Below are 27,748 nucleotides of genomic sequence, written 5' to 3'. Positions count from 1 at the left end.
ACTATTTTCAAGATCTGAAAAAGTGAGGAACTATTTGCTCTATTTCTCACTTTTTCCAACTATCTTCAGACCTTTTACTCACTTTTTTTTAAATCAATTAAAATAGATTAGAAAATGTTAGAATTGTAAAGTTTCACCTGCGGCGCTAGAAAATTTCCCTTTTCTTTTATAAAAATTCTACTACCATGCAAACGAAGCGATGGCAGCAATCACTTGATTTCCAATTTTTCTCCACAATTTTCATGTCGTTGCAAAATATCGCGAGTGTCGTCACTTGAAACAGTTAACTGATAGTGTTGATAATGACTTAATTGACATATAAGGTGGAAGGTAAACGTTATAAGCAAGATGCTTTCAAATTATAAGTCAGGCTGTTATAAGTAAATTTTTAAAACATACAAAAATTTCAACCTCAACATCTTTGAAATTTTGAAAAAAAAATTTAAAATTTGCTACTAACTTATAAGTGTCTAACATAAAACAAGTAATTCCACCTGTGTCAATCGCACAATATTTCTGTTTCACTTGAAGAACCTTAGGCTTCACTATATTGCAGTCTGCATTTTGTTAAATTGACATAAGAATTACAGGAACAAAACTTTACCCTAGAGGTAAAAATTATTAATTATTAAAAATGCCATCGGAAAAATCAGTTTTTATGTTTTACGTAATGTAAATTCGTTCTAGATTAATTTCGTCAATTTTACTGTTGTGAAATGGAGGTTCAAATTCCGAAAAAGGAGAAAAAATACCTGTCCGATTACGGCCCTTTTAATTTTTCCTTCAATTTAAATAAACTTTCGTTATTTTTTTTTCAATATTTATTTGAAGGAAAGCCAGCATAATTTTAGCCAGATCTACTTATATTCTATATACGAAATAGATTCTCATTTTATCAGTAGTACCACAAAGTACCGTGCTAGCCAGGCTGTTAAGTTAATCAATTTTCCATTGGATGGTATAACTTGGACATGGATTCATTTCATTACTGTTTAAAAGAACTCTACTGGACCAAATCGATTTTGAAGTGACTCTTTTGGGTCCCCAGGAATGCAGCCATCGCTTCCGCAAAAACAGCCAAGTGCTCCACATGATCCTTTTGAACAGTATTCATGCGCATCCGGATTATTTGTTTGTGGTAGCCCGTTTCCACAATACTCTTCTTTACATAAATTTACGTTTTTGCCTCCTGCAAGAATATCTAGTAGCGTCAGATCAATTCTTGCACCATAATCATGGCAATTTGCGCCATCTGGTATTTTAAATCTAAGAGTTGTAGAATGGCAGCAATTTATGGGATTCCAACAGCTGATATTTGCAACCAAACACAAAACAATTAAATACTGGAAAATTGCCATTTTGGCTTGAATTGCGCTTTACAAGTTTATTGAGAGAACTGAGGTCCCTTCGAAATAATTACTGCTTATATACCATTTTGGTTAATAAGACGATTTTTTTAACTTATACCTGCATATTTACAATCATCAAAACCCAACATTTTGTCAACACAAGTGTTTGAGATATTCAAAAGTTTCCATAAAAATTACTTTTTACACGTGAAGACTGAAATTCGCGATCGAAAGGAGAGGTATTTGCGAACGAAAAAGTAACAACCGACAAGGTATTTTCATTAACATTTTTTGTTATGAGTGATGAAATAAAACAAATCTTTGAGACTCGACCTGCGTAACTCTAGTATGTCTGTACCAATTCGAAATAGCTGCTTACTCTTACTCGTAACAAAAAAATACTATTTTTAAAAATATTCTTCGCTTGAGACAAGTAAAATTATTTGCCATAGATACAGGCACCGGGAATTCAAAAACGTGCCGTCTCAATTATGTCAACAAGCACATTCATCTCCGAAGGTTATACTTTAAAAGTGCGGTAAAAATATATAAAAAAGATCGAATGGCGTCACTTGCGATAATATTCAAATTACACCTGATAAACATGTGTTCAGATAATAAAAATGTAAAAAAAGAGTAGAACGGAATGACATTATTTCAATTATGATTTTAGGTTATTCCACCTTTTCTGGCAAATAGGACATTAGTTTTTGAAGGATTTCACAGGTCTTTGGGAACCTTTCTAGACTTTCGCTAGGCTGTGACAGGCGGGTTCCAAAAACTAAATCATTTCTTATGATCCACCATCTTCCTAGTGCAATAATTCGCGGATTTTTAGAGACCTTTTCCTCTATAGATTTTTGGGATTTTGGAAAAACCTGAAAAGCAAAAAAGTTGCTCAAAAAACAGGATTCCTTGGACGTATATCGAAAAACTTAACGTTTGCAGCGAGGTACAATGTTTATAGAACAATTATCTCATTTATGTGGCTTGAGGATCATTCTACGTTGTAGCAGATTCGCCAGTGTTGAGTTAAAGTTAAAATTGCTTGTAACAATGTCAGTGAACCAGCATATAGTTTTTGCTACGCTGAAACTTGTGTTTAAGATAAAAAACGGACTTGTACCGCAGAATTTGTCAGAAGTGTTTGTGTTTAATAGTGACATCCATGAACGCAATTTAAGGAATAGAGACGACTTTCGATTGCCACTATTTCGAAAGGACAATACTCAAAGGATGTTGTTGTACAATGGGTTTTAACAATATTTTTTTTTACAGTGGCCGACATTTAATTTTGTGCACTACATATTCTGATTCAGCTGTTTGTCCAGCTAGTCTGTGTGACCCAATAAAGTCATTTAATTTTATAATCAGGAATAGATAAAATGTCAATGGTGGTTTGTTTATTATTATCGGTAACAATACAACTAAAGAGAGTCTCATGTGATAACATTTGTTTCAATCAAAATTCGGTGCATTAATTATATAATGCAAATCTTTAGATTTTTTAGACACTAAAATCATTTTAGACGTAGAGTAAAGTCGTGGTAAAATAATTTAGATGATAAACTTTTTGAATATTGCATAGAAAAATTTACGAGTAGATGAATACCAAAATTTAAAAAGTTGCTGTCGCAATGCCTAAAGCTGTGTTATGAAACAAATGCTCACAAAAATTTCCGACCACCAAGAGTCGTTTAATGGAATCATCGGAATTCAAAGGAAAAGTAAGAACCAATGAAAAGTTCGATCAAGAAAAAATTGAGAGGTCAACGTTTTTCGACCCCTGAAGAAACGGTGGATTCAAAGACCACGTTTTGGTGGTACCTCAATCGGAGTGCCATGAGTGCTTTGAAAACTGGTTTAAACGCATGAAGAGTGCATCGATCTCCAAGGATAGTATATTAAAAAACAATAATTTACGGCCTCGGTAAATATATTTCTTAGGTCTTAGTTCGAGATGTTGCTATTGGAAACAATTTTGAATTAAATCTCGTCTCTATTGCTCATATATTTCCCTTAATCGAGTTGCACGCACGTAAGACCAAAAACATCGTGCTAATTTGTTTTCGATATTTTGATGTTGGTAAAGATAGAATGCCTCATGATGATGAAAACGTGTTTCTATAAATTCGCGTTTAAGTGGTAGGGAATCGAAAGCCATGTGGAATATGCAAAATTCGTATAAGGTCCCTGACCGTGATTTGTGGTATTGTGACAATTTTTAGACCCGTACGAAGTACTGGGGTCTTATAGGTTTACGCATACGTTTGTAACACGTCGAATTGGACTCCCTGAGTAAGTGGAAACCTATTGTGGTTGTCTAGAGATGCCAAATCAGTGAAAAAAAATGTCCGTCTGTCTGTCCGTCTGTCTGCACGATAACTTGAGTAAAACGCATCCGATTTTGAAATTTTTTTCCCGTTTGGTTATGTCAAAAGACAGGCTAAGTTCGAAGATGAGTGATTTTGGATCGACCCCTCCCGAGCTGTGCCCCAATAAGTGCTTTACGGTTTTTGAAGATATCTCCGGACACTTGCAAGTGATACGTCAAATAAAAGGTATTTACAATACCAATCGACAAAAAAAAAGTTTTTGGAAATCGGATGACCGACTCGTGAGTTAGACCCCTTGGTGTGAAACAGGCACAGGGTGGCAAGCAGTTTTTGCTTGTGGGTCGGCCACATTTGAACATATTTCGTCTCTTTTAGCTTTATTAGATAGGTATTGACCGTACCAATCAGGGAAAAAAAGTTTATGAAATTATGTTCTCCGGAGCGTGAGCTAGGTCTCTTGGAGTGACCTCTTATCTGGCTACTCGGCCGTACAGTGAACGTGGAGTATTTTGTCAATATCTCGAGTATATTTTGACCGAATTTCATTAAATTTTTTTTGTTTGAAAGGTATTAACGAATGTAAAGCGACGGCACTATTTCCGGTCTCCTAACAAAATGGCTGCCGGCGGCCATATTGGATTTTAGTCAATTTAGTAAATTGAAATATCTTGGGGAAAATGGTACTAAGAGAGTTTCTGTTAACAGAGAAGTAATCGGTTATGTGTGTGGGTTTTCAGGGATTACATATACGGACATCTATATATACCTATATACAGCTATGTTGAGCTATATACAGACATATAGAGCTATATAATAGCATATTCCTCTGTGAAATGTTTATTTATAGTGAAATATAGGTAAATATAGCGGTATATAGCTGTTTAAATAAGATTTTATGAAATTTGACTTCGTACGGGGCTGTCTATATTGCCTCCGGCAATTTATTTGTATATGATAACAAGGCAAAGAGTGGATAATGTAAGTGATTTTAAAGGGAGAATAGTTTTTCAGCAGAGAAGAAAATGAAGTAAGAGAAATGAAGAGTTTCACATGAAAGGCTTTTGATACGAATAGGTTTTTCGTACGGGTCGGCGGTAGCCATGTTTAACTTTGTACGTCGTTTTCTTGAAATCCTTTGACATCCAGGAGTAATGGTCAACTTTATTATGAAGATTGAACATTTGGCTTCGCAATTAATCAAAAATTAATCGATATTTAAAGAAATTCTTTAACTAAGTTTAATTTTTGAATTGGATCGAGATTTGCGTTATGGTGTCCGTGATTTGTGGTATTTTATATGAACTTCAATAGAGACCGATATTTGGAGGTATCTAAAGCGTCATACAAATTATACCGCAAATCAAGATCCAACATAACCGTGATTTGCGGTATATTTTATTTTACATGTAAATTTGCATAAGCAAATCACGATCAGGTTTTCGCATCCGCACATCACGGTCAGGGACCTTACTTTACCATAATTCAGAACTTGTCTGGAACATCTTTTGATGTTAAAGTGGAGTTTTGTGAGAGGACATTTCAGAAATAATGGTGGAAAATCTTTGGATTGTGAAGAGGGGTTCTGGGAGAGGACGATGGGTGGCGAAAGAATTGATGTGTTTATTCGCAACGATCATAACTTTGAAACCCTTTATCGTTACCAAAACGAAGTGACTATTTATACACTATTCGCACTCGGATGAACATGATTCTCACTTGTACAAACTGTCGCAGCAAATGGGTGTTTCGTCAGTAGCAAATTGTATCATCCTTGTACAACATAACCTCACATAAGTTGCTTCATTCGAAAGTTTATACAACCAGTTTGAAACCAGTTTGTACAATTGAATCATCCTTGTTCAAATTGGCATAACAATTGGGTGTTTCGTAAGAATTAGCTTGTACAAACTAGTCCAACAATTGAGTGTCTCGAAAATTGGGTGCAAATAACATCCACCTTACCAATACCATAAATTTAAAAGCCAATTGGCCATACTAACTCTTTGCTTTACGTGCACGTAATTTTCAACAATTTCCAGTTTTGTCTTCTTGTCATTTATAGCCAATTACTGAAATTGCATCAATAATTTTAATCCAAAACAAAGGATCTATTCAAACTCACCGAACAATCCGTGCAAATCTAACTGTCTGAATTAATTTAATTTTTCAGGATTTGATGAGTACTATGCAAGATTGAAACCAACACTTGACCGTAAACTATGTACCGAATTTGGTGTCAATATTCCGTATGGTGATTCAAATAAATTTCGATTGAATTGCCGCAACATTTGGTTTAATGAATATTGGAGTCAACATCATCGATGCAGTTTAAATCGAAATGACGAAAATGCGTGCACCGGAAACGAGACAATGGGACCGTACGAACAAGAGGGTTTGGTGCCATTTGTTGGTGAGTAGCAGTTGTGATTTGAATGCGTAAATTACTGAAATTATATTGTTGCACTAACGAACAGTGAAGCCATTCTTCCATTATTTAGTATGATCGATTGAATCACATCCGATAAGCTAAAATGCTCTAAAATGAGTGACGGTTTTTTAAGGGCATTCACAATTGGAGGGAAAAAATGGAATTAGCATAGCAAAAAAAAAGTAAAATTATAAAAGAAAATCGATATTCATCTCCACATCAAGGTCTAATATCTACCCACTTTCATCCACTTTTATAACACGCCGAGCTTACAGATAAATATCGTCAGAAATAATATTCTCTATTTTACAAACTCATTGCTATTTTAAAATGTAATCAAAATTGTATAATTTATTGTTTTTGTCATTCTGGAATTGGAAAAGTTTGGTGTGTGTGTTTCCATTTATTATTCATTTTATAATGGAAAGATTTTTACTACCCGACGGTGGGAGAACACTTGAACACTCGGGTCATTTTACGTTTAGTTCATCATTTGACGAGTGTACGTTTTAGTATAATATTTTGTTGATTGGCTACGGGCAGTCTGACGGAATATGTTTTATTCGATCGCAAATATATTTCCGCTCTAAAAACCGGGTCTAATTAATTTCGATTTTATGTTTCGATGCTGATATGTTTGTGCTGCGTTAATTACTTTGGTACGATCCTTGGAGCGATGCATAATAAAATGTTTGTTAAGCCATGCATTTTCATCAATTTTGAAACGTATTTGATTAGAGTAATCGTACCAATCCTCGGACAAGAATGATATCAATCATCAAAAAAAAGGTTATGAATGAACGAACAATAGGTTTCGAAGGTTCATTCTTGTCCGAGGATTAGTACGCTCACCCTATGACATGACAAAATATTGAAGAGTTCGTTACTGATTCAATGATAGAGATAGGTGTTGTCGTCGTGAAATGATTTATTTTGGTACTTCAAACAATGGTCCGAAAATACTTCATTGTGCCAAAATAAACACTCTTGTAACAAGATGCCTTACCCGTGGTCGTTTAAATACACTTTATGACATATAATTCCGAAATATCGTTTGTTTTATGGTTCAACCAGAACTAACAACGATGATGTTCATCCAAAATTCAAACGTTTTATCCTTTGAACAGAGTCATGTGCATAACAGAACACGACTTAAATGTTTATAATTAATGATAGCGATAAATCATTTCTTTTATTAAACTCTTGATAAAGTAAAATATGGAAAAGCGATCGAAAATAGGGCGGATAAATAAAACATTGCGTAATTCTTTGTCATTGTGTTTACCGTTAGAAGAAAAGTTGTTTACTCAACACCTGTAAGCCATTAATATCACTAAATTTACTGAAGGCTAAATTTATTTACGTATATCCACCGAAAAGTACAACAACGGAGATATCCGTTTACGTTGAGTCATGAGCATTTTTCCATGTCAAGTTGTCGGTACTCCATTGAATATTTCCAATTTGCAAAGAAAAACGTATAATCATTTAAGCAATGTCGTCGATTCTCTGTATGCTGGCAGTGTCACCGAATTTTCCCCACATTTTGTTCTTTTGTTTTATTTTAAGCATTGGGTAACTTTGTTTCGGGATTCGTATTGCTTAACTATACACATAACCTCTGGCATACACGTATAAAAATATTAGAATTGCATCTACGAGTTGGTACACATTACTGTGAAATAACGAATTTAACTTTATCCATGTAGAATATTAATGTAATGGAAAGTTCATCGAAACTTTAGTTTTATTGTTCTTTGTTCATTCAATAACTTTTAAACTGATGAGGTGATACAGAATTCAGAATGGAAAATATATGTGAAATACTAAGAGAGAGAGAGATTATCTTCGCCTTATCAATTGAAACACACTCGTCCTAATAAAAGTGACGAAAACGACCAGAATAACATACAGAAAGAGAATTATATTTTGGTATATTTCGGAAAAGCTTTTACGATAATAGTTTTATTTTGACGAATTTCGTACGAAACGTCTGACTTTGCTCTTTTTCAATTTAATTTGTTAGAAGAGAAACTTTTATCTAATTTTTTAGAATAAAACGAAACGAATGGAAAACCAGAATCCGTTTTCTATTTTTTGATATAATCAATTGAAATATTAAATTATAATGAATGATATACCCGAGTCATCGTGCAAATTAACCCTACCGAAAAAGATATCATTAATTTAGTGCTCATGGGGATTTGTTTTCGAAAATATGTCATTGTTTGACTGACCCTTTTCAACAGAATAGATAGCCCGGTTCTTTATAGCCCTACGAAGTACGGTATATTTTCCGACCAATGCAGATGTACATACAACACACCGACCGGTACGAATGAAATTCAAACCGGTAGAAATGAAATTCTCAGCGGTGGTTGATGTTCTGAGATATCAAATTATGAATTCCGTCAGTCGAAAACTTTATTTTCAATTTTATTCCACACAAAAAAAATCCCGCGCTAACCGCCCTCAATAAACCTATCTTCCAATAATAAACCGGTAATTTCATTAATATTTTTCACCACATCCGCCACATTTTATGTTTTATTTTTATCGACAGACCACGCTGTGATGCAATTTTCATTTTTCATTTTTTTTATTAAAATTTATCTATATTGATATTATCTGGATGCTATGAGAACTTTCAATGTGAACAACACGCGAAACCATTCGCTTCCGTATTGGTGTTAATACGTTTTAATCGGGGAACGAATGGTAAAATTATAAACTTAGCTCGTCTCTCTCTCTTCAACCATAAATATCAGATTGTAGCAAACTGAAAACGAGACAATGTAATGATCTCACGTTAACCAAATTTCCCTAAACTTTCATTAAGCATAACAACCCATGTACGAGCGTTAAACAAATTATTTATTCGTAAAATCTGATTTGATGGTGAAATTGATAAAATGTTATGAAGACACGTAAAATTCCCGTTGAGGGTATATATTATGTTTACGTTGTTTTGAGATGTTCTTTCCATGATATTCATTGACAAATTTAACCGCCGTTCTGCCCATTTCACTAGAAAGCCACCAAAAACTTTGTTACAAACAACTAACAATCCTTTAGCTTGTTTACAACACACCATACCATCGCTATCGCATACATAATTTCAAATTTAAATCAAAAATGTGTGTTTCTGAACGAAATTTTGGTTTCTAAGTTTGGTTATGTTTATTATCTCTGGTTTTCAAGTTTTGCTTGCAGTTACAGTTGTATATTAATACCAAGGGTTCACGATTTGTCCCTTCGGCTGTAAATAGCACTAACAGCAGCATTTTGCTGGAATAATCGAGGAAATAATACATTTATAGACCGATTATTGCGCTTCTGTGTACACATGGATACATTCCCAAAACAGTTCATATAATGAAATTACCACAAACAAGATATAAATGGTAACGTTTTCATGATTTAATACGATAATCTTGTTGCATACAGTATTAAGTATTTGAGCTTGTATGGTCAAAATTATGTGTTTGAAAATTGAAACTGACGAAACGGCTAACGCATAGTGAACGAAGCATGAATGATTTTTTTACATCACATTGGTTAACAGACCATAAAGGGATAAAAAAAAACTAAATTAAGCTTCCCTCCTTCGAAACTTTAGTTTTTTGTTGACCACAAGAAATCAATGTATAGGAAATGGTTTTGGTGAATGACGTAACTAATTGTGTAACGGAGCATCAGACGAGGTATTCATGTCCCCGAATGATAAATGCCTTTTTAGGTAGTAGATTAGCAGATTGTCTCCCGAGGTCACTCGTGGTTATTCGAAGCAGTCGCTGAGTTGAGTAAAAAAATCCCTAAAAATGAATTATGTATGATTGCGGCAGTACTGCGTGACTTTATAATCAGAAATAATTTCCACCATGTAAAGATCCTCAACGATTACGATTAATTGTTTTTCAGATTCATTAAAATTCCATTATAAAAGCCAACCACTTTGTGAATTAAATAGTAAAAAGAAACTACCGCCTTGCGTAAATTTAGGCAAATTGCTTCGGCTTAGATTTTAGACGTTTTAATGTCATCCAACTTTAGGATTTGTTGATTTCTTCTGATTAAATATTTAAAATGATACCAGTAAAACCGCCATAACTCTCATCAACCCATTAGCATAATCATGATTACAGTTTTCAAGTGCCTTTGAGGGTGTTAATGAGTGGATTATCCCAGAACGAAATGAGATTCATTATATGTAGGTCCGTGTCACATTTCGTGAATGTTTATACATTGTAGCTACAACCTACATATAGACACAACAGTGTATTGAAAGTGATTATATGTACACATATGTGAAAATCGAAATCGAATTGCGAATTATTCTCGCGACGAATAATTTGATGATTTGAAAAAAAAATGTGTTGGAAATTTGATATTGCTAGCACTAGAAACTATGAAATGATTTCGCTCTATTTGTTCAGTGAAACATTATGTTATTCGCGTTACATGAATGCATTACAGTCATTTCATACAAAGTATTTAGTGTAAATGCGGAAGGCTCTAATGCAACATTAAATGGATGACTATTTCAACCCAATAAAGTAGAGAGCGTACAAAGGAAGCTTCTACGAAAAATCTGGAAGAAGTATTTCAGCTTCATAAATATTTAAGTACTCCACTTTAGTTGGATTTTAAATGGGTTAAGACAAATTACTGTACTTAAACTTTACCATCTTTATGCCCGTTCTGATTAATGAGTTTCAAAGTTTTGTTTTTTGCTTAAATAATAAATTCAAGCATTCGCTATGCAGCACCAGAAAATTGAGCTTTGATGATACCGTATACCACTTTAGTCCCGTCAAAGGTTAAACTAACTCCTTTTCGTACAGCAAGTACTAACACCACACTAATGCAAATAATAAATTCACTTTGGTAATTAATATGCAAAATATTGTGTATCTGGTGACCAGATTCTGGTCGCTAATGCATATGATTCTCATTATTATAAATTACCTCTAAATTCTCCATATTTAGCTAATACTTAGCATCAGTTTATGATTGCATAATTTATCGCTCCATAAAGACTGCAAACTGTATTTTAATGTAACACTTTCGGTTACCATAAACCATGTGAAATTTTCAGTCGATGCTGTCTTCGCTATGGCACATGCTTTGGACGAGCTGTACAAAGATGTTTGCGGTGGTATACCATACAATGACTGTGCCGAAATGAATTCAGCATCAATTGGTCCTCGTCTACTGAAATACATTTTGAAGGTGTCTTTCGTTGGACGGCAAGGATCATTGGTAAGATTTTTTCATCAGATCTACGATGCTGATGTTAAATTGCTTCACGTTCTTACGTAAATCTCAAATTTACAGATTCATTTCAATCAAGACGGCGATGCTTTTGGATCTTATAACATATATCAATATCAGCAGAAAGACAACAAATACGATTATGTTCCGATTGGTACATGGAAGGAAGGGTAAGTTTAAGTAGAAATGATGTTGTTTCAAACTTTAAACATTTAACACTGTAAACGAAAACTAGGTCCCACCTTTTGGGCGGGTTCAGGTCCCTTGACTAACAATTTTTTCAATATATTTTTGACCAATTTCATTGTTGAACTTCCGAAGCATCACTGATACAAATGCCTACATTTAATATATCGATTACTCTAAACATGACAACAAAATTTGACAGAAAAAGTTCTTCAAATAAACCTTCGAAGACCGAATGATCTTTGAGTTCTGATTTTTCTTATAAATTTGCAGCAAGATTTTCAATCAACCACAAATCATAAATAAAATGCGACTCGTGTGAATTACGGCCCTCGCTTCGCTCTGGCCGCAAACTTCCCACTCGTATGAGCTATCTATTATTCTGTTTGATTGCCATTTTGTCAAATTTAATCAGAGTAGATGCGAAGTTTTACAAATGTGGAACGATGAGAGGACTCTTTCACTTTGGTAAAAAATTTAAAAAAAAACCCCGATAGATGTTCTTCTCTTACAGTTTTGTACAAAAAGGAAGTCCCCCGGTATTTTACAAAACTGTCACTCGTGAATAAAATGTGGATGGTAATAAACGACCGATAAATAAATTAATTTTTTTTTTCGTTTCTTCACTTTTGTCGATTCAGAAAACGACAAAAGTGAGGAATTGACAAAACGTCTTTAAGTTACATTTTGTAAAAGGATGAATTCCCTTGGAACGAACAAAACGCCTTCTCGTTACATTTTGTAAAAGGATGAATTCGCTAGGAACGACCCGCCTTTGCTTTATATTTCCAAAATCGACGAAGAGTGAAGCAAAGACAATTTTTTTTACTTTTTACTGATTTACTGAAGAGGTGCCAGCGACATGTACCACATTTCTATCGGTATTTTATTATTTTTTATCGGTAAAATTGAATTTTTCTATTGGTCGAATATAATATCCCATAAAATTATTACGACTCGTGAGAATTACGGCCCTCGCTTCGCTCTGGCCGCAAACTTCATACTCGTATGGGAGTTGTAACATATTTTGTTTGATTGTTGGAATAATGAATGATGGTTACATTTAACGTTTTTCATAAAATTTCCTACACTTTTCAATCATAGTGTGCTCATGACATTTTTCTGCCGTAAGACCTTGAGTAAAATAACATCTTTCTTTGGTAGTAGACGCATTAAATTTGTTAGTCAACTATCAAGTTGTTAATCAACTATCAAGTTGTTAGTCAACTATCAAGTTATTAGTCAACTATCAAGCTGATAGTCAACTATCAAGCTGATAGTCAACTATCAAATTTGATAGTCAACTATCAAGTTGTTAGTCAACTATCAAGTTGTTAGTCAACTATCAAATTTGATAGTCAACTATCAAATCTGATAGTCAACTATCAAATCTGATAGTCAACTATCAAATCTGATAGTCAACTATCAAGTTGTTAGTCAACTATCAAATTTGATAGTCAACTATCAAGTTGATAGTCAACTATCAAATTGTTAGCAGTTCACTAACAAGAGATGTTTACCGGTTAGAGGCTGGGCATGTAGTGCCGAAATTTTTCTTTCTACTTGTTTCATGCACATTATCGAAAACATACTTATACGATTTCAAACAAAATCAAATTTCATCAAAGTAATCTTTTTCGATTGAGGCTATAATCAACAGTGTAAAATCCTGTTTTTCTGGGATAGCTTCCAGATCCTTCGTCCCACATAGCCCATCTTCGAACTTAGCCTCGGTATTTTACTACCACAAATTTAAAAAAAAGATTCATCCAAATTGGTTAAAAATTACTCAAGTTATCGTGCCTTCAACGATTTTTTGTTACCCACATTTAACGTTTTTCATACCATTTCATACATTTCAATCACAGTGAACTTTTTTGTTACCCACATATTTCGGTATTTTCTGGTGTAAGACCCTGACTTTCAGTCAAGGGAATTAGATTGAACAGATAGTAGCTTAAAATATCTTCTGAACGAATTGCACTCTGAGAATTATATTCTTTTGTAAAAACTTAGTAGAGTTTAGTTATTAGATTACCTAACCAGCGATTTATCATATGTCTTCAGGCGATTTAGATTAATTTAGATTATTATTAAGCTATATGCTACTGGTGATGTTTCCATTATTTATGTGAGTGTAATGAAGTTAATTTACATTACTTTTGCGAAATTAATTTGTGTTGGGAAAGCGAACATCGTTCTTGGAATTAACTGTTGAACAACAAAAATAGAAATATTGCTTTTTGAAAAGCGAATTTTTATGGAAATTATTTCAAGTTCCGAAATTAAATTCAAATTCGTTTAAAAATTAATATTTTTCAGTTAATAAAATAAACTCAACACGGCATGTTTGAGACATTATTTGATTGAAATTGAAATTGTGTTAACATAATTTTTCTTTACTTAATTTAAGAAAAAAATATCTGAGTATAACATCTTTGTAGACTCAACATACAATTAAAAAGTTGTGAATAGAAGTAGGTGCTATCCTACAATGAAATCATATCGAGGGCACAATGAGTAAAGGGCCAATAAACAAAATTCCCATACATCTGGAACGACTCGACCGATTTTTATTAACGTTTTTCCCGAAAGCTTCTTATTTCTTATCTCAAGTCTATCCGACCAATCCGAAGTTATGGTCGAGAAGCCCCTTTTAACGATAGAATCTACTCTTCTGAAATATGTAGCGACACAAAATAGTTCTCCTTGATTGGAACTTTTTATTTTGCCAAGTGTGGCGTTTGCAGTTCGAGCCGAGAAGGCGTGGCATGCAACCATACAAGGTAAGACACAACGTTCCAAACAATTACGTAAGTTTTATTTTACTCACTAAGCCCCGAAAAAACAGTTTTACCGCTCATGTCAATGATGTAATGACTCTTTTTCCGGAGGAGCAGTGAGAAAAATGGTTTTGCAATTTAAAAATCAGTATCTCTGAAATGTCATAGAACATTGTCTCAGTCTACAAATCAGCACAGAATTTTTCCTAATAGTCGTTTAGAGTGACTGTATTTTAATACTTTTGAAATATTACTAGTCATGCTCGTCATTTCTTTCCATTTTTTGCGCGATAGTTCTTGTGACAAAAAAAGTTTTTATTGAGTAATAATCTACTGTTACCAGGGCTTATTTTGGTGTGGAAAAGTTTCATGTGACGGCTATGCTTGGCCGACATTTTTCGGTTTGTCGGCTTCCTAGTTATTTCAGGGGAAAAAGTGTATGGAAATCGGTCGAGTTGTTATAGAGATATGGCACACAACTTGCTCCTTCTCACTTTAGTAATATTGTCCTCGATATTCAAGTCACCAGAGAAATTTCCTCCATGTTCCTAAGGTTAATACATAATTTTTTACAACAAATACATCTGAAGTATCGTCCGAGGTGAGAAAATGACTATTTTCTACTCAACCGAACAGGGAACCAAATGAATTGAAAAATAAAAACTGTTCAATGTTAAAAACACAAAATCTTATTGTCACAATATGAATTCCTTTCCTACGTATTTCCTATATAAACCAAAAAAATATATTACTGAAACATTCCACTTCCATGAATATAACCACCTAAATCGTTAAAAACAGCCATTTCACATCAACCATTTATTCGCGTAAAATGCGAAAATATTCCAATTTTTATTGGGCAAATTCAATGAAACTTGAAAGATTTCTTAGATGAAGAGCATACACATAACCACCAATTCTTTCAAGCAACAAGAGAAACCCGAAAAAAATTAATTTGAATTAAAAATGAAATGACAATCGACCAATTGAGAGTGAGTTTTTTTTTGTCGTTCAATCGATTATTATGTCCCCATGAAAAATCAAATGTATTTTGAGTGACTGGTGTTTCTCATTTTACATGCTAAATAATAACGAATGAAATGGAATGTTTTATCGTTGGCAATCACCACACTACCCACATGCATGTTAGTGCAAAATTTAATTATTATTTTTTAATTGGTACATCCATTAATTCATTGTATCGGTCCATTCGTTCGTCTATTTTTATTAGCTATTTTCCGAATACTTCAAAAAAAAAATTCATTTCAGCTGTCAATTATACCCAGATTTTCCTTGCATACCAATAGTGTAAAATTGATGAAACTGCTGTGTGCTGTTGAACGATTGTATTTTATACTGTGAATATTAATGTGGAAAGTAGCGAAAAGTTCATGCCTTTTCAACATTTCCTTTATTGTCAGTTCGTAGGCTATTGTAGATTTTATTAAATATATTTTTTTCTCACAATTTTATTGACAAGTTGAATGGAAATTCAAATAATAAATAATCGACAATATGCTTTATTGAATTTCCATATCAAAGATATAAATATATAAATACGAGTCTGTTCTGCAAAATACGTGCTAAAGTTTTGAAAATAACAGAAAGAAAATTATGCTTCTGAATTAGAAATGTAAGAAGGCAGGTTAAGAGCAGGTTAATAAGTTAAAATTTGTGTGGAGCACGCAGTGACCTGAGTTGTATTTATTAGCCATTTTTCAATGAAAAAGCTTCACATTATCGGAAGAAATGCAATAAAAGTTATTGTTAAATGAGATTTTTAAACGTAATTTCAAAGTCGCTTGTGAAACGATTGGTTTATTTCGAGTGTACTCAATAGATCGTTTGTAAAAATTTATTTAAAAAAATAAATTTAAAATTGATTCGAAATACTGAAAAACCAGTCATACTTGCTTTTGTCAACAACTGTTGCTTCTACCAGAATGATACGAAATACATTTTGAAGAAAATTGAAATTGCTATTTCAGAAGCAAAGTAGTAATAAGAGTATTAAAGGTTGCTCAACTCTTGCAAACGTAATTCTTCAATGATAAAACTGAGAGAAATGTCGATTTTTAAGTCATTTTGTATCATTGAAGAGGATTACTTATTCGCTTAAAATTTTATATTGACAAAGCGAGATAAAGTTGAATTTACTTCATGATTGACAAAATGTTTCGATTAATAGTTTATTACTTCTCAATGGGACAAATGAAATAGAAATTGCTGCTAGTTGTATTGTAATTACTGTCCTATTTTTGACCTTCGGTGCTTATAAACAATTTTACACATGAAGTACCATCGTTTGCTTCATAGATAATGTAGTGAGTTCCTGACTTATAGTAATTAGTGCATATCGTAGTGCATATAATACTTTTCCTGAACAGCAATACGTCATACTTCAGGTGGAGAGTTGACCTAGTGGAAAGTGATCAAAAAATTATCGGTCAACTTACCATCTAATAAACCTCGACTTATGCAAATGTCATAGGACATGTCCTATGACATTTGCATAAGTCGAAGTTTTTCATTTGTTGCGACGCGGTGGTTGGGTGGGCCGGATATCGACGTTTGTTGGTCAACAATATTCACCTCATTGACCTTCATCAATGTACACAATTTGACATTATTCACATCTTGCATGTTACAGTCATTGATAAAAACGATTTTCCTTACGACTTCGTCACGTATTTCTTACGTCATTTAGGAAAACCGTTGTTCCTAGCTTATGCTAAAAGCTTTTTTTAGCGAATGAGAGGTTTTCAGCTCCAGCCGGAGGCGAGTGCTGGAATCGTAAAAGCATTTTAGCATGTGTTAGGAAAATAACTATGTCACGACAATTTCGAAGGAAATTTTCCTAAGAGCCATGACAGCACAACGAGATTTTTTCGGGAAAAAAATTATTACAACTAATGCTCTGAATGGAACTTCGGTTCATTTGAGCCATAGCTCGGTTGGATCATCGTCGGATTGAATCCCGACTCCATTTATATTGTTCGAAGTTTTGGCACATTGACTCTTAAGTAGAACTTTTCAATTTAGGGCAACTCTTCATTATTTACCTTATATGTACTTTTATAACAAACTGTATGTTAAAAGAAATAATTTAAAAGATCTCGCATAAAACTCTTGAAATTTGTATAATAAAAAGAAGTAAAAGAACAGACATTACTGATATGCCTTTTGTGAAAGGTTAATCAAGATAGAGAATCAATGAATAAATTTAAACTATTTCTCACACTATTTGCCAGTAATTTGCTAGTTTTTGTATATATTAAAAAAAGAAAATTGAATCATTTGTTGCTTTTGACAGCAATTCTAAATTTCCATTTACATTTTCTGTATGGAAATAATTCGCACTTACTATTATACCTGCAATAGTGGCAATATATTTTGCAATTGGATTTTCTTTTTGAAGTTTTCAAAGAATCTCTACCTCTACCGTTTCTACCATTTGCGTGACTGTTTCGAATAGTTTGCAATATTTCACTTTTAAGGTAAAACAATTGGAACCACTCAGTCAAAGTGGATTTGAGCTTTGTATGTTTCTGAGCAAGTCTGCCAATAACTCTTACATAAACTTTTGATCCGTTCGTTTGTTTATTTAACCAATTTTGAGTATTCAATTATTTTATGAGAGCTCGGCAGTAATTGTTTTACAAAATAACTTCTTAACGGAAAAGAAGTCACTTTAAAGGAATACTTTTCTACAATTTGAAGTGATTGTATTAGAATTAATGTGGTCCTTCTCCGTTTATAAATATTTGAAACGGGGAGCATGGATTAAATTGAGTGTAAATTTGCTTCAGTGGGTTGCTTTAATTTGGAAAGATTTAAAATTTCAATTGGAAAAGCCATTTTAAATCTTTTTGATCAAATTTAGCATTATCATTCATTATTTATAACTGAATTTGTCGGTAATTTGCGAATATTCGAACAACTTCGACTTTCGCATATCGAACAATTTGAATTTCTATTTTCATTAGATTTTATATTAAGTTTATGTCTGCTAAAAAGTACATTAGGGCTCGAAACGGATAACACACATCCTTATCCTTGCTGATAGATTGCTCCAGAACGCCATGAATACCTAAACATATTTTTCTCGTATCGATTTCATTTCAACGTAAATGTCACCGGTCAAAGAAATGGGGTATATTCAATCATCATTAACTTTATCCTTGAATAAATTCCACTTTTTAGTTGCCTTTAATCGAAACTAGACATCTCGCCTTCAGTCGACACGTCTAAGCGAGTTCCTAACATCTTTTACTTATACGAATGAATTGTCTGACGAAGCAATATTTTTATGTTATATGTTCAGTTCATATACGTATATATACATACAGCCGTCCAGACGGTTGTATCAATGAAAATCACCTAACGTAGTAATACACTCTTTGCACACTTGAATCCGGTGTTGTTTAGAAAAAAGATAAACGACTCATCCGAAATGGTAGGAGGAGAGAGTCGACAGTGTAAACGTTTTTTTTGCTTTGAATGAAGTTCAATTCTTTTTGATGAGATAAAGGTTCTTCTACTTCTATATAGCTAAAATAATGCCGATAACGTTATTTTTCGGCGAAAAAAAGAAACATTCTATAAAAAGTTAGACGTCTATGCAGGGCCTATATTATTCTTGATTTTCTTCAATTTATCTAATCGATAGATCCTTCAACTCTCGCGACGTTTTATACACGGCGGCGAAATTTTACCTTAAATTTTTGAAGAAAATACCTCACACTGTAATGGAATAGATAAAGGGGAAAATCTTTGCGGTTTTCATGAGCAGAATGCGTCAGCGTCACCATTAGCGACGTAAGATATTTTTACCCTTTTAAAGTGTTTTTTGATTGATTCTATATTAATTGTAAAATGGTAACTCGTACCTCAGTTTGGTAAACTAGATCTTGAAGTTACTCTGTCACGAAAAATAAATATAAAATGAACAAGGAACAAACGTTCGCTGAATTTTAATTAGCTTGCGACTTTGACTTACTTCATCGACATAAAACTAGAAAATTATAGGTAAATTCATCCATACAAACAGTATCAAAACGTCGACTAATAATTTCAAAATTTTACAACAACTTGTCAAAACCACAATTATTGGTTAGCCTTCAAACAAACTTTGCATATCTACCACATCATTTCCACTTAAATTAGTATTACGGTGGACATGATAAATTTTAATTTTAGATGTAAGATGTAAGTATGCAATGCAATGATTTATAAACTATCGTTAGTTTCTTGATAACATCTCGAAAAAAAATCGTCATTCACAATAAATTATTCTTCGAATTTGTGCAGTTAGTTTCAATGAGAGCTCTACTTAGTGCTACGGAATGCGTGAGTGGAATACTGTTCACCGAGCATTGCATAAATCATCAAATAGTATTCGGAATTGTTGATGATCTTTCCTTCAATAATTATATTGTTTTGGTGGATATGAAATTCAGAAATGCAATTAAACGTAACATACTCACACAAAATTATATTAGTGTACCATCAAGAATATTATAAATTGAAAATGGAAGTAAGATGATTACGTTACAATTCAAGTTGTTAAAGTGTATATTACAAGGGTTTTGTTGTCAAAGTATGAAATATGAAGGTATAAAGCTATTGCATTTCAACTTTAATTACCTTGTCTCCACAACAGACAACCAACTTTGAGCCGATATTTGTGACACTGACAGTGCTTTCACAAAGAAAATCCATTTAATATGTTGTGCCATTTTTTCACCGAGTTTCAGTTTCAATTCAGATAATGTATAAAGTCCACAACACATCCAAAGACAGACTGAGGAAAAAAAAAATTGTTTTCAAAAATACAAAGTTTTCATTTTCAACTTTAAAATTGAATCTTAACGGGCCACTTTCACTACATTCTTTAAAAACTCCGTGTAAGCAATATTGTTCCTCTTTATAACCTTTTAGAATGACTATTCTCTGGTGTATTCACAAAGTTAACATTCGTATAACAGGATTGTTTAAATGTGTCAGTCAACAGAATTTTAATTGAGAAATTAACATTGTTTGGCTCATTGCCAGATTTCCACACAAATTCGTGAAAATTCAGATTCAAAAGCAAGGTAAGTCTAGGGTTCAGTGTAACTCTCAGTAGAAAATAAGGTAAATTATGGTCAATTTGGAGCAACTTGAATGGAAATTGTTTTATTCGTCAATTAGAAATTAAAATGATATGGACATGGTGTCAAACGTACACCTCGATAGATTAGCTACAGTTTAATTTTTATCTATTGTTTGTTCTACCATTAATTTTTTTTTTAGTATTCATGAGGTAAGATGATTTAACAATTATCGTTCCTTTTATATGAATTATGGTTATGGTTATGGTTATGGTTCGGAAGTAGAGGAACATTTGGCGAGAGCGTTTTAAAATTTTTCGACCATTTTAGGCTAAACAAATCTAAATTAAAGTCAATGACAGAAGAAATTTTAAGTGCAACAATCCACATCATACATAATCACATTTATAATTAATGTCAAACTAAAATTCAACATATTGTTAGTAATTATAATATCTTTTGATCGATCGATATGCTGTGTAGTAAAGCAACCTAATTTAATTGGGCAGCACATTTATTGTTAAAATAAATTATTCTTCTGTTGTATGGAATTTATTGGTATAAATATAATAGTGACCTCACCTTCAGACTAAAAAGTTTCACACGGGTAGCCATTTCCATTGTTACTCCTGTTAAAGTGACCATTTTCCCGGGAAAGTTTTTTGGGATTCACCAAAGGATATCTGTTTTATAATTAGTTCTACGAATTTTATCGTTAGATCATTTAATTTTCACAAAATATTTTCTCTTCATTTCTAAAATAAAACCCCATTACCACATAAAACAACGAATTACACTCGATAAATTTCACTGAAGGGCAAAATTTGCAACAGCTAGTCTTTCACCAGATGGTGTTCATGCTGTTGTTTGTATCAGTAATGTATTAGTTAATTATCCGTCACAACTGTGAGTGAGTAAGTCGACAAATATTTTTTTTTAAATACAAGACAGTAGCAAAGACGTAAGAAAATATCACAAATACATTACTATCATAAACAATATTCAGCAAATTCTGCACTCCAGCCAAATTTATCGACTGTACCACCCAATTTATTCAAAAATATTTACCTCCTGTGTTTATCAATGAATAATGTTAAATTGTATGTTGTTGAGTAAATGCATTTTCATAGACGTTGATAAAACAGCTCTTGCTGTGTTTGCTTCATTTCACTCCAATTAACAACTTTGATATTCCAATTATTGTAAGTTCACTGATTTTACCAAATTTTCCAACGACTCTTTATCGAGACTGGACAATTTGTTTGTTTTGTGTTATTGTCTATATATACATAACTTTGCAGAACAAAGCGTTTTGGGTATGACGACGTTTAATTTATGAACTCTAATGAAAATTTCTGATTTTATGTTCGGATTATTCAGCTCGTCGCGGAAGGGCCTGGTTCCCGAGTATAAGCTTAATCTTGGTTCTTTAATAATTTATTGATGGTATTTACACAAAATATAAATCTAAATGTAAATATTGCCATTACCTAATTAATTATGAACACATCAGCAGTTGGCTGCGTTAAAAAAACACAAATCTGATAATATGTGTCTTTAGATGATATCCATTTATATTTTAGAATTAGCTTTGCATTCATAATGAATGTTGGGCGTCATACATACATTAAGCACCGAATGAATCTCAAATCGAAATGGTAGATGCTGATGGTTTCTAGTTTATCATGGCCCTACGTTAGTGAAGGGCCGTGACGCAAGTCCGTTCACACTGAAAAATGTGACAACACATTTTTCCGTATGACTAAGGAACATATATATACGAATTTTTTTACTCTTCCCCCTTTACTCCTACTACCCCAAAGTGTTTTATTCGTAATCTGGGCGTCCATACGAGTTCAACGAGCTATCACACGCCTCATAAGGTTAAGATTTGGCCGAGACATTAAATTTCAAAACTTGGAAATGGATTTTCTAACATTTTGAAATTGATGAATTTTACCAACCTTTGTTACTTTGTTACAACGAAACTTTTGAATTTACCGGTGGATTTGGCTGAAATTTGCAGAGTATGTTAAGGACGTAATTCTGAGAAACCAATTTGAAGGAATTTTTATAAAAGCTTACAATTTCAGAGCTATGAGCGTGTTAAACTATTGAGCTATGCGACCTATAACTCGGAAAATATGGCAGATTGAAAGTTCGTTGAAAAGACAAATTTATAGAGTTTCAGATTTCAGTCGACACGTGTTTCATGGTTTTCCTAAAAAGTCGTCTATTTGGGAGCTATGAGCGTTTTAAGTGCGAGCTACGTCAGCCGTAACTCGGAAAATACGACAGATGGAAGCCTCGTGTAAAAGACAAAGTTATAGAGTTTTAGGCGCGTTTGAAAATTCACGCTATCCGCGATATCTTGGATACCGGGAAGTTTTCAGAAAAATTCTTTAGATACCGGGAAATCGAAAAAATCGGGAAAAATATGTGTCGAAAAATCAAATCTACGATTTCAGATACCGGGAAATTTGACTCGGATACCAGAAAGAAAACAACATTTCCACACGCGGTTTTAGGTCGATACGTGTTTCATGGTTTTCCTAAAAAGTCGCTTATTTGGGAGCTATGAGCGTTTTAAGTGCGTCAAATTTTCGATTTTCGTAAAATTTTCGATATTCGTCAAATTTTTGAATTTCGTAAAATTTTCGATTTTCATCAAATGAAAGCTGGTTCAGATGAAATAAAAAGTTATACAGTACACAATATGATTGTCTATTATCTGCGACCAAATTCTAAAAAATCACAACTTACAAAAGAGCTGATATCGCCCAAAACCACTTACAGTGGAGGTGTGACGCAAGTCCTGTTATCCACTTACAAAAGAACTGATATCGGTGTAGGTGACGCTTACAGATTCGACACACAAAAATGCGTCACAAATGGCAGCTGATGAGGAAAGTACGCGAAAGTTTTATCAACAAAAATCTTACCAGAAAAATTTTAGGAAGAAAATTATATTAAAAAAAAATTGCGTCACACCTCCACTGTAAGTGGTTTTGGGCGATTATATTGCATTACGTTTGATTTGATAGTGACAGAGATGTAATTATATTCAAATTGTAATTTGTGAGCAATGGGAATAAGATGCTATCTTCGGGGAATAATACACCATTTCAGTTAGGATTTTTGGCATTTCAATTCGCATGTAGTTGAATTCATTTTTTTTAAGTATTGTTGTTTCCTACATAACATAAAATAAAAATGTTTCGCTTAACGTTACATGCATTAATACTTATGGGAATATACAGCTTGCTGATATGACATGAATTTTGTTTGACGAAAAAAAAAGAGAAAAGAATCCTGTATTATTTATCATGTTTACGAGTACTATACATTGAAAGAAAGACATAATGTCCCATGCTTTGGTATATATACGATTACAGATGGATTACACTTGTGGCAGTTGTATGCCATGTCAGCTTGAGGCAATGAAATGAATTTTTGCAAATTTGTCAAACAGAAATGTTGGTCATCAATGCTCGCATATTCACATCGCTCTGTGTGTACATAGCCCAAAATATATCTCTACGTTATCATTTACTTCAACTACTGAAACCGAATGATGTTTGCGGAAAATGTCAATGAACAAAATTTTTAAATTATACGGTTGAAGTCTCCCCAATATGCAAATGGAATATTGATTAGAACTAAAATTTACGAGAGCAATGTATCACATATTATACGAAAGCCAGAGATTCATCCAGATTATTATTTTTGGTTTTGTATGCATGGCATATGTACAGTGTACACGTTACACATAGGTATGTACCAACTCTACATACGGTAACGAAGTTACATTTGTTCAGTGACGGTTTATATCCACGAAGAGTTGGGAAAAGTCTATAAAATTTGGAAAACATAACGACTTACTTACTGTATTTTTGATGTCTTACCATTGCCGTTATATAAATGAGTTTGTTACATAGTTATGGAGAGGATTTCATAAATACTTAATCCGTATGGCATCCCTTCTGTCTTTCCTTTTCGACGATGTTGTTACTTTTAAGTTATTTTTATTGCTTTCGTGGGACTACTTGCTTTATGCAGCAGCAAAGAAAAAACTGGAAGCTCCTTGCCACAGGTTAACAATTCGAAAGTAGATTACCTACTGTAACATACACCAATTGTAGAATTCCCACAAGGCAACAATGAGTTACCATCGCCCAAAATTGTGTAGAAGCTTTACAGTCAAGTTGACCGATAGTGGTAATTTTGATATTATGCTCTAGCTTGAACTGATATGTCGGTTTTTATTTGTTATATGTCCAACCTGAAACTGTTAATCAATATAAGTTATTGGAATGACCGGAGGTATTAACACTTCTCATATCTGTAACCGCAGTAAATCTAATTAGAACATAATGAATACGACCAAACAATACATCTTATCAAACATCATCGCAAGTTGAAAATTATACAATTACACATTCTGGTATTCGATTATATTTCCTTACATCTAATTGAACAAAGAGTACTTGAGTATATACGGCTACTTTATGATTCGAATTTATGTAACAACTTTGAAATTGTGCAACAAAATGCTACAATAAAGTTTCTTTACGAACCATTGTGAGCGCAAAACCTTTTGATTGAGCCATTGTACGGATGGTTGATGCTATATACTGGTGATATTACCTCGTAAAAAATAATGTGTTTCCTAAGATATACTATTACCGTTCACACAATCAAGTGCGAATCATATGTTATAGAAAGTTAATTAAAATTTGTGTTTCAAACTCACGTCGAGAAAATAGGTTCGAAGAACCAGATAAAATGTTTCTTAATAAGAATTAATTGCTGCGTCTATTGCAACATGTTTAATAAAAAAGAGCTATCGCAACTCCGAAATCTTAAAGCAGAACAACTCTATTATACTGTAAGAGTTTGCGAGAAGTATAACAATAACGTGCCTTCTTGTAAACCCCTATCTGGTTGCATCGGTTTGCGTGTTTTTGTTTAACTTAAATCTTTAAACGAAAATATTACGCTCAATTCGTGAACACGTTTCACAGACCGCCATTGTCACCAACAACAGCGTTGATTTTTTTCTTCATGGCGAAATAATAGCTTAAGATCTTGCGGATTTTACATTTTCAACAAAAGGCGTAACACCACCCTATCCCTTGACGAAATGAATGGAAGTGATTTTTTTAAATGAAATACAGTACACACGAACTCACGAACATGCCCAAATATTTTATTTAGCCGTGCGTTCCAGAGAAACGACATTTTTGTGAAGGTTTTTTTTCACTAAAATAAAATACAAAATCAACAAAAACAATTTTCATGTACTAAATAAACACTCTTCATGTTCTATTCGCACGCAGTAGGAAAGGCAAATATATCCATCTATACGACTATAAATCGGGAAATGTAAGAAAATGCCAGAAAATACCGTTGGGATTGGAATCAGTAAACAATACGCATATAAACAGATAATATTTTGATGTGAAATGTTTTTTTGAACGATAATATGAAGTGGAAGAGATGAGTAAATTAGTTTTTTTTCTGTACAAGTGACGTGCTATAAAAGTCAAAGAGCGAGGAGCGGATCGAAAGAGGCTAACGAAAAGATGTTGTAAAAACTGAAAGAAAATCCGGCAAAAACATTTACACTAAACCCATTTGCGCTGAGAATAGTCTGCGGGGACAGTATTACGATGGAAATAACATTGCCGATTTGTAGAATTGTGGATGAGGGGTTAAACGTTTGTGCTTTTTTCGGCTTCGTCTTTGTGCCCCATAATAATATGGTTATGGTGGAAGGTATATTTTTGGATATATAATTTTATGAATGGGGTGTGGAAAGTTCAGATTCTGGGTAATGTGCAACCATGAACGTTTGAGCACAGATTAACGCCAACATTACTCAAGATGAAAATATTATTTTCGAAACTTTTTTAGCGAAACAAAGTGTCCGAACTGAAACTGATTAGACAATTAGATTTTATCGAAATGATAGGAAAAGGCAAGGCAGCATTTTCAGAAAAAGTTTCAGGAAGTGCTTAAGGGTATTATATATATATATACAATTTGTATTACAACTACATGATGGAGTTCAGAAACTGTGAATCGTTGAATTTTCCGAATATTGAAAGTTTTTGATGTGTTCTGGCTCAGTGTTTAGTATCGAATCGACAGTCGGTGTCTACTATTCTTTGTTGCTCTAGCAGTAACTATTCTCATTCCTTACCCAATTAGGATTTACGATATGATTGATTGTATGATAGTTTAACGACCAAATTATTAACTGACCTCATATTTCTTGCTATGTTCTCCAGGATTATGTCACATATTTGGTGCAACATGTTTCGCTCATGACTTACATGTCACAAGCTTTTTCCACAGCCGTGTAAAAAGCGGTTTTGTAGAAGTTTACATGCGACGATGCACAATCTTATTAACATGAGACGTACGAGACCACACGTTTAAGATCGTAAAGTTAGACAGTATGCGTAAGGTCTAGAGTTGGAAGAATATTTACTGATGTTGCACTAGCAAACAAGCAAGCGTTTTTGTTCGTTGGGGTATAACATGGAAGCGTTATTTCGATTCTGTTATCCATAATTCAAAAATGTGGTTGAACTATAGTCTGTGAAACTAAAACTTGCAGAAATGTACTACTCGTGAATAAGTAATTTAAATGAATAAAATATTCGACTCCATTTTAAGGTAAAACGCAAACTTTCGTTCAATAAATGAGTCTTTGGATTCCGCAACAAAGTTTTCTCAGGCCTCATATGAATGTTCCATTTTTGTAAGCCCCAAAGTAAGTTATTTATTGCCTACTTAAATGTGCTTTTATTAACATCACGATTTACTTACTTACACATCTATTTGTCGTCTCTGAATAGTAGGCAAAGTTGTTTATATGCGAAAAGTGAAATGTTTTGATGTTGCGTCAGGATTATGGTACAGAGTCTCGCGTAATATCGAAATATTTGACTTCATCAAAAAAAGTATAATAGGAAAAGAACTGCTGTGTTAGCACAAAGAACAGTCGGAACATAAAAAGGAAATCACGGAATTTTAGCAAAATATTCCAGACGCGTAACCCACATCCCCAATATAATTGAAATATTTTTCATAAACATAATCCCTCATTCAACAATGATTATTAAAGGAATACCACGAAAATGTCACACTAACATGAACATGTACGTAACATAGTACGTGTACATGCCTCGTATTAAATCTCCGATATCCCCAAAAAAAAATTATGAATAAAAAATACATAAAAAATGCGACACTCGCAGGAGAAAAAAACTCAATTTATAGTCAATAAAAA

General features: G+C 33.3%; 1 protein-coding gene across 1 annotated transcript in view; it reads left to right on the top strand.

The window, feature by feature from the left end:
• LOC119073173 (metabotropic glutamate receptor 7-like) overlaps positions 1 to 27,748 on the top strand; it is a 114,631-nt gene that overhangs the window by 78,835 nt on the left and 8,048 nt on the right. The window contains 3 exon segments of the mRNA XM_037178480.1: positions 5,856 to 6,095; positions 11,212 to 11,375; positions 11,451 to 11,557. Coding sequence (XP_037034375.1) covers positions 5,856 to 6,095; positions 11,212 to 11,375; positions 11,451 to 11,557 — 511 coding nt within the window.

This window comes from Bradysia coprophila, unplaced genomic scaffold (assembly GCF_014529535.1).
Source record: "Bradysia coprophila strain Holo2 unplaced genomic scaffold, BU_Bcop_v1 contig_138, whole genome shotgun sequence".
Classification (NCBI taxonomy): Eukaryota; Metazoa; Arthropoda; class Insecta; order Diptera; family Sciaridae; genus Bradysia; species Bradysia coprophila.
This window is presented reverse-complemented; position numbering and strand designations above follow the sequence as displayed.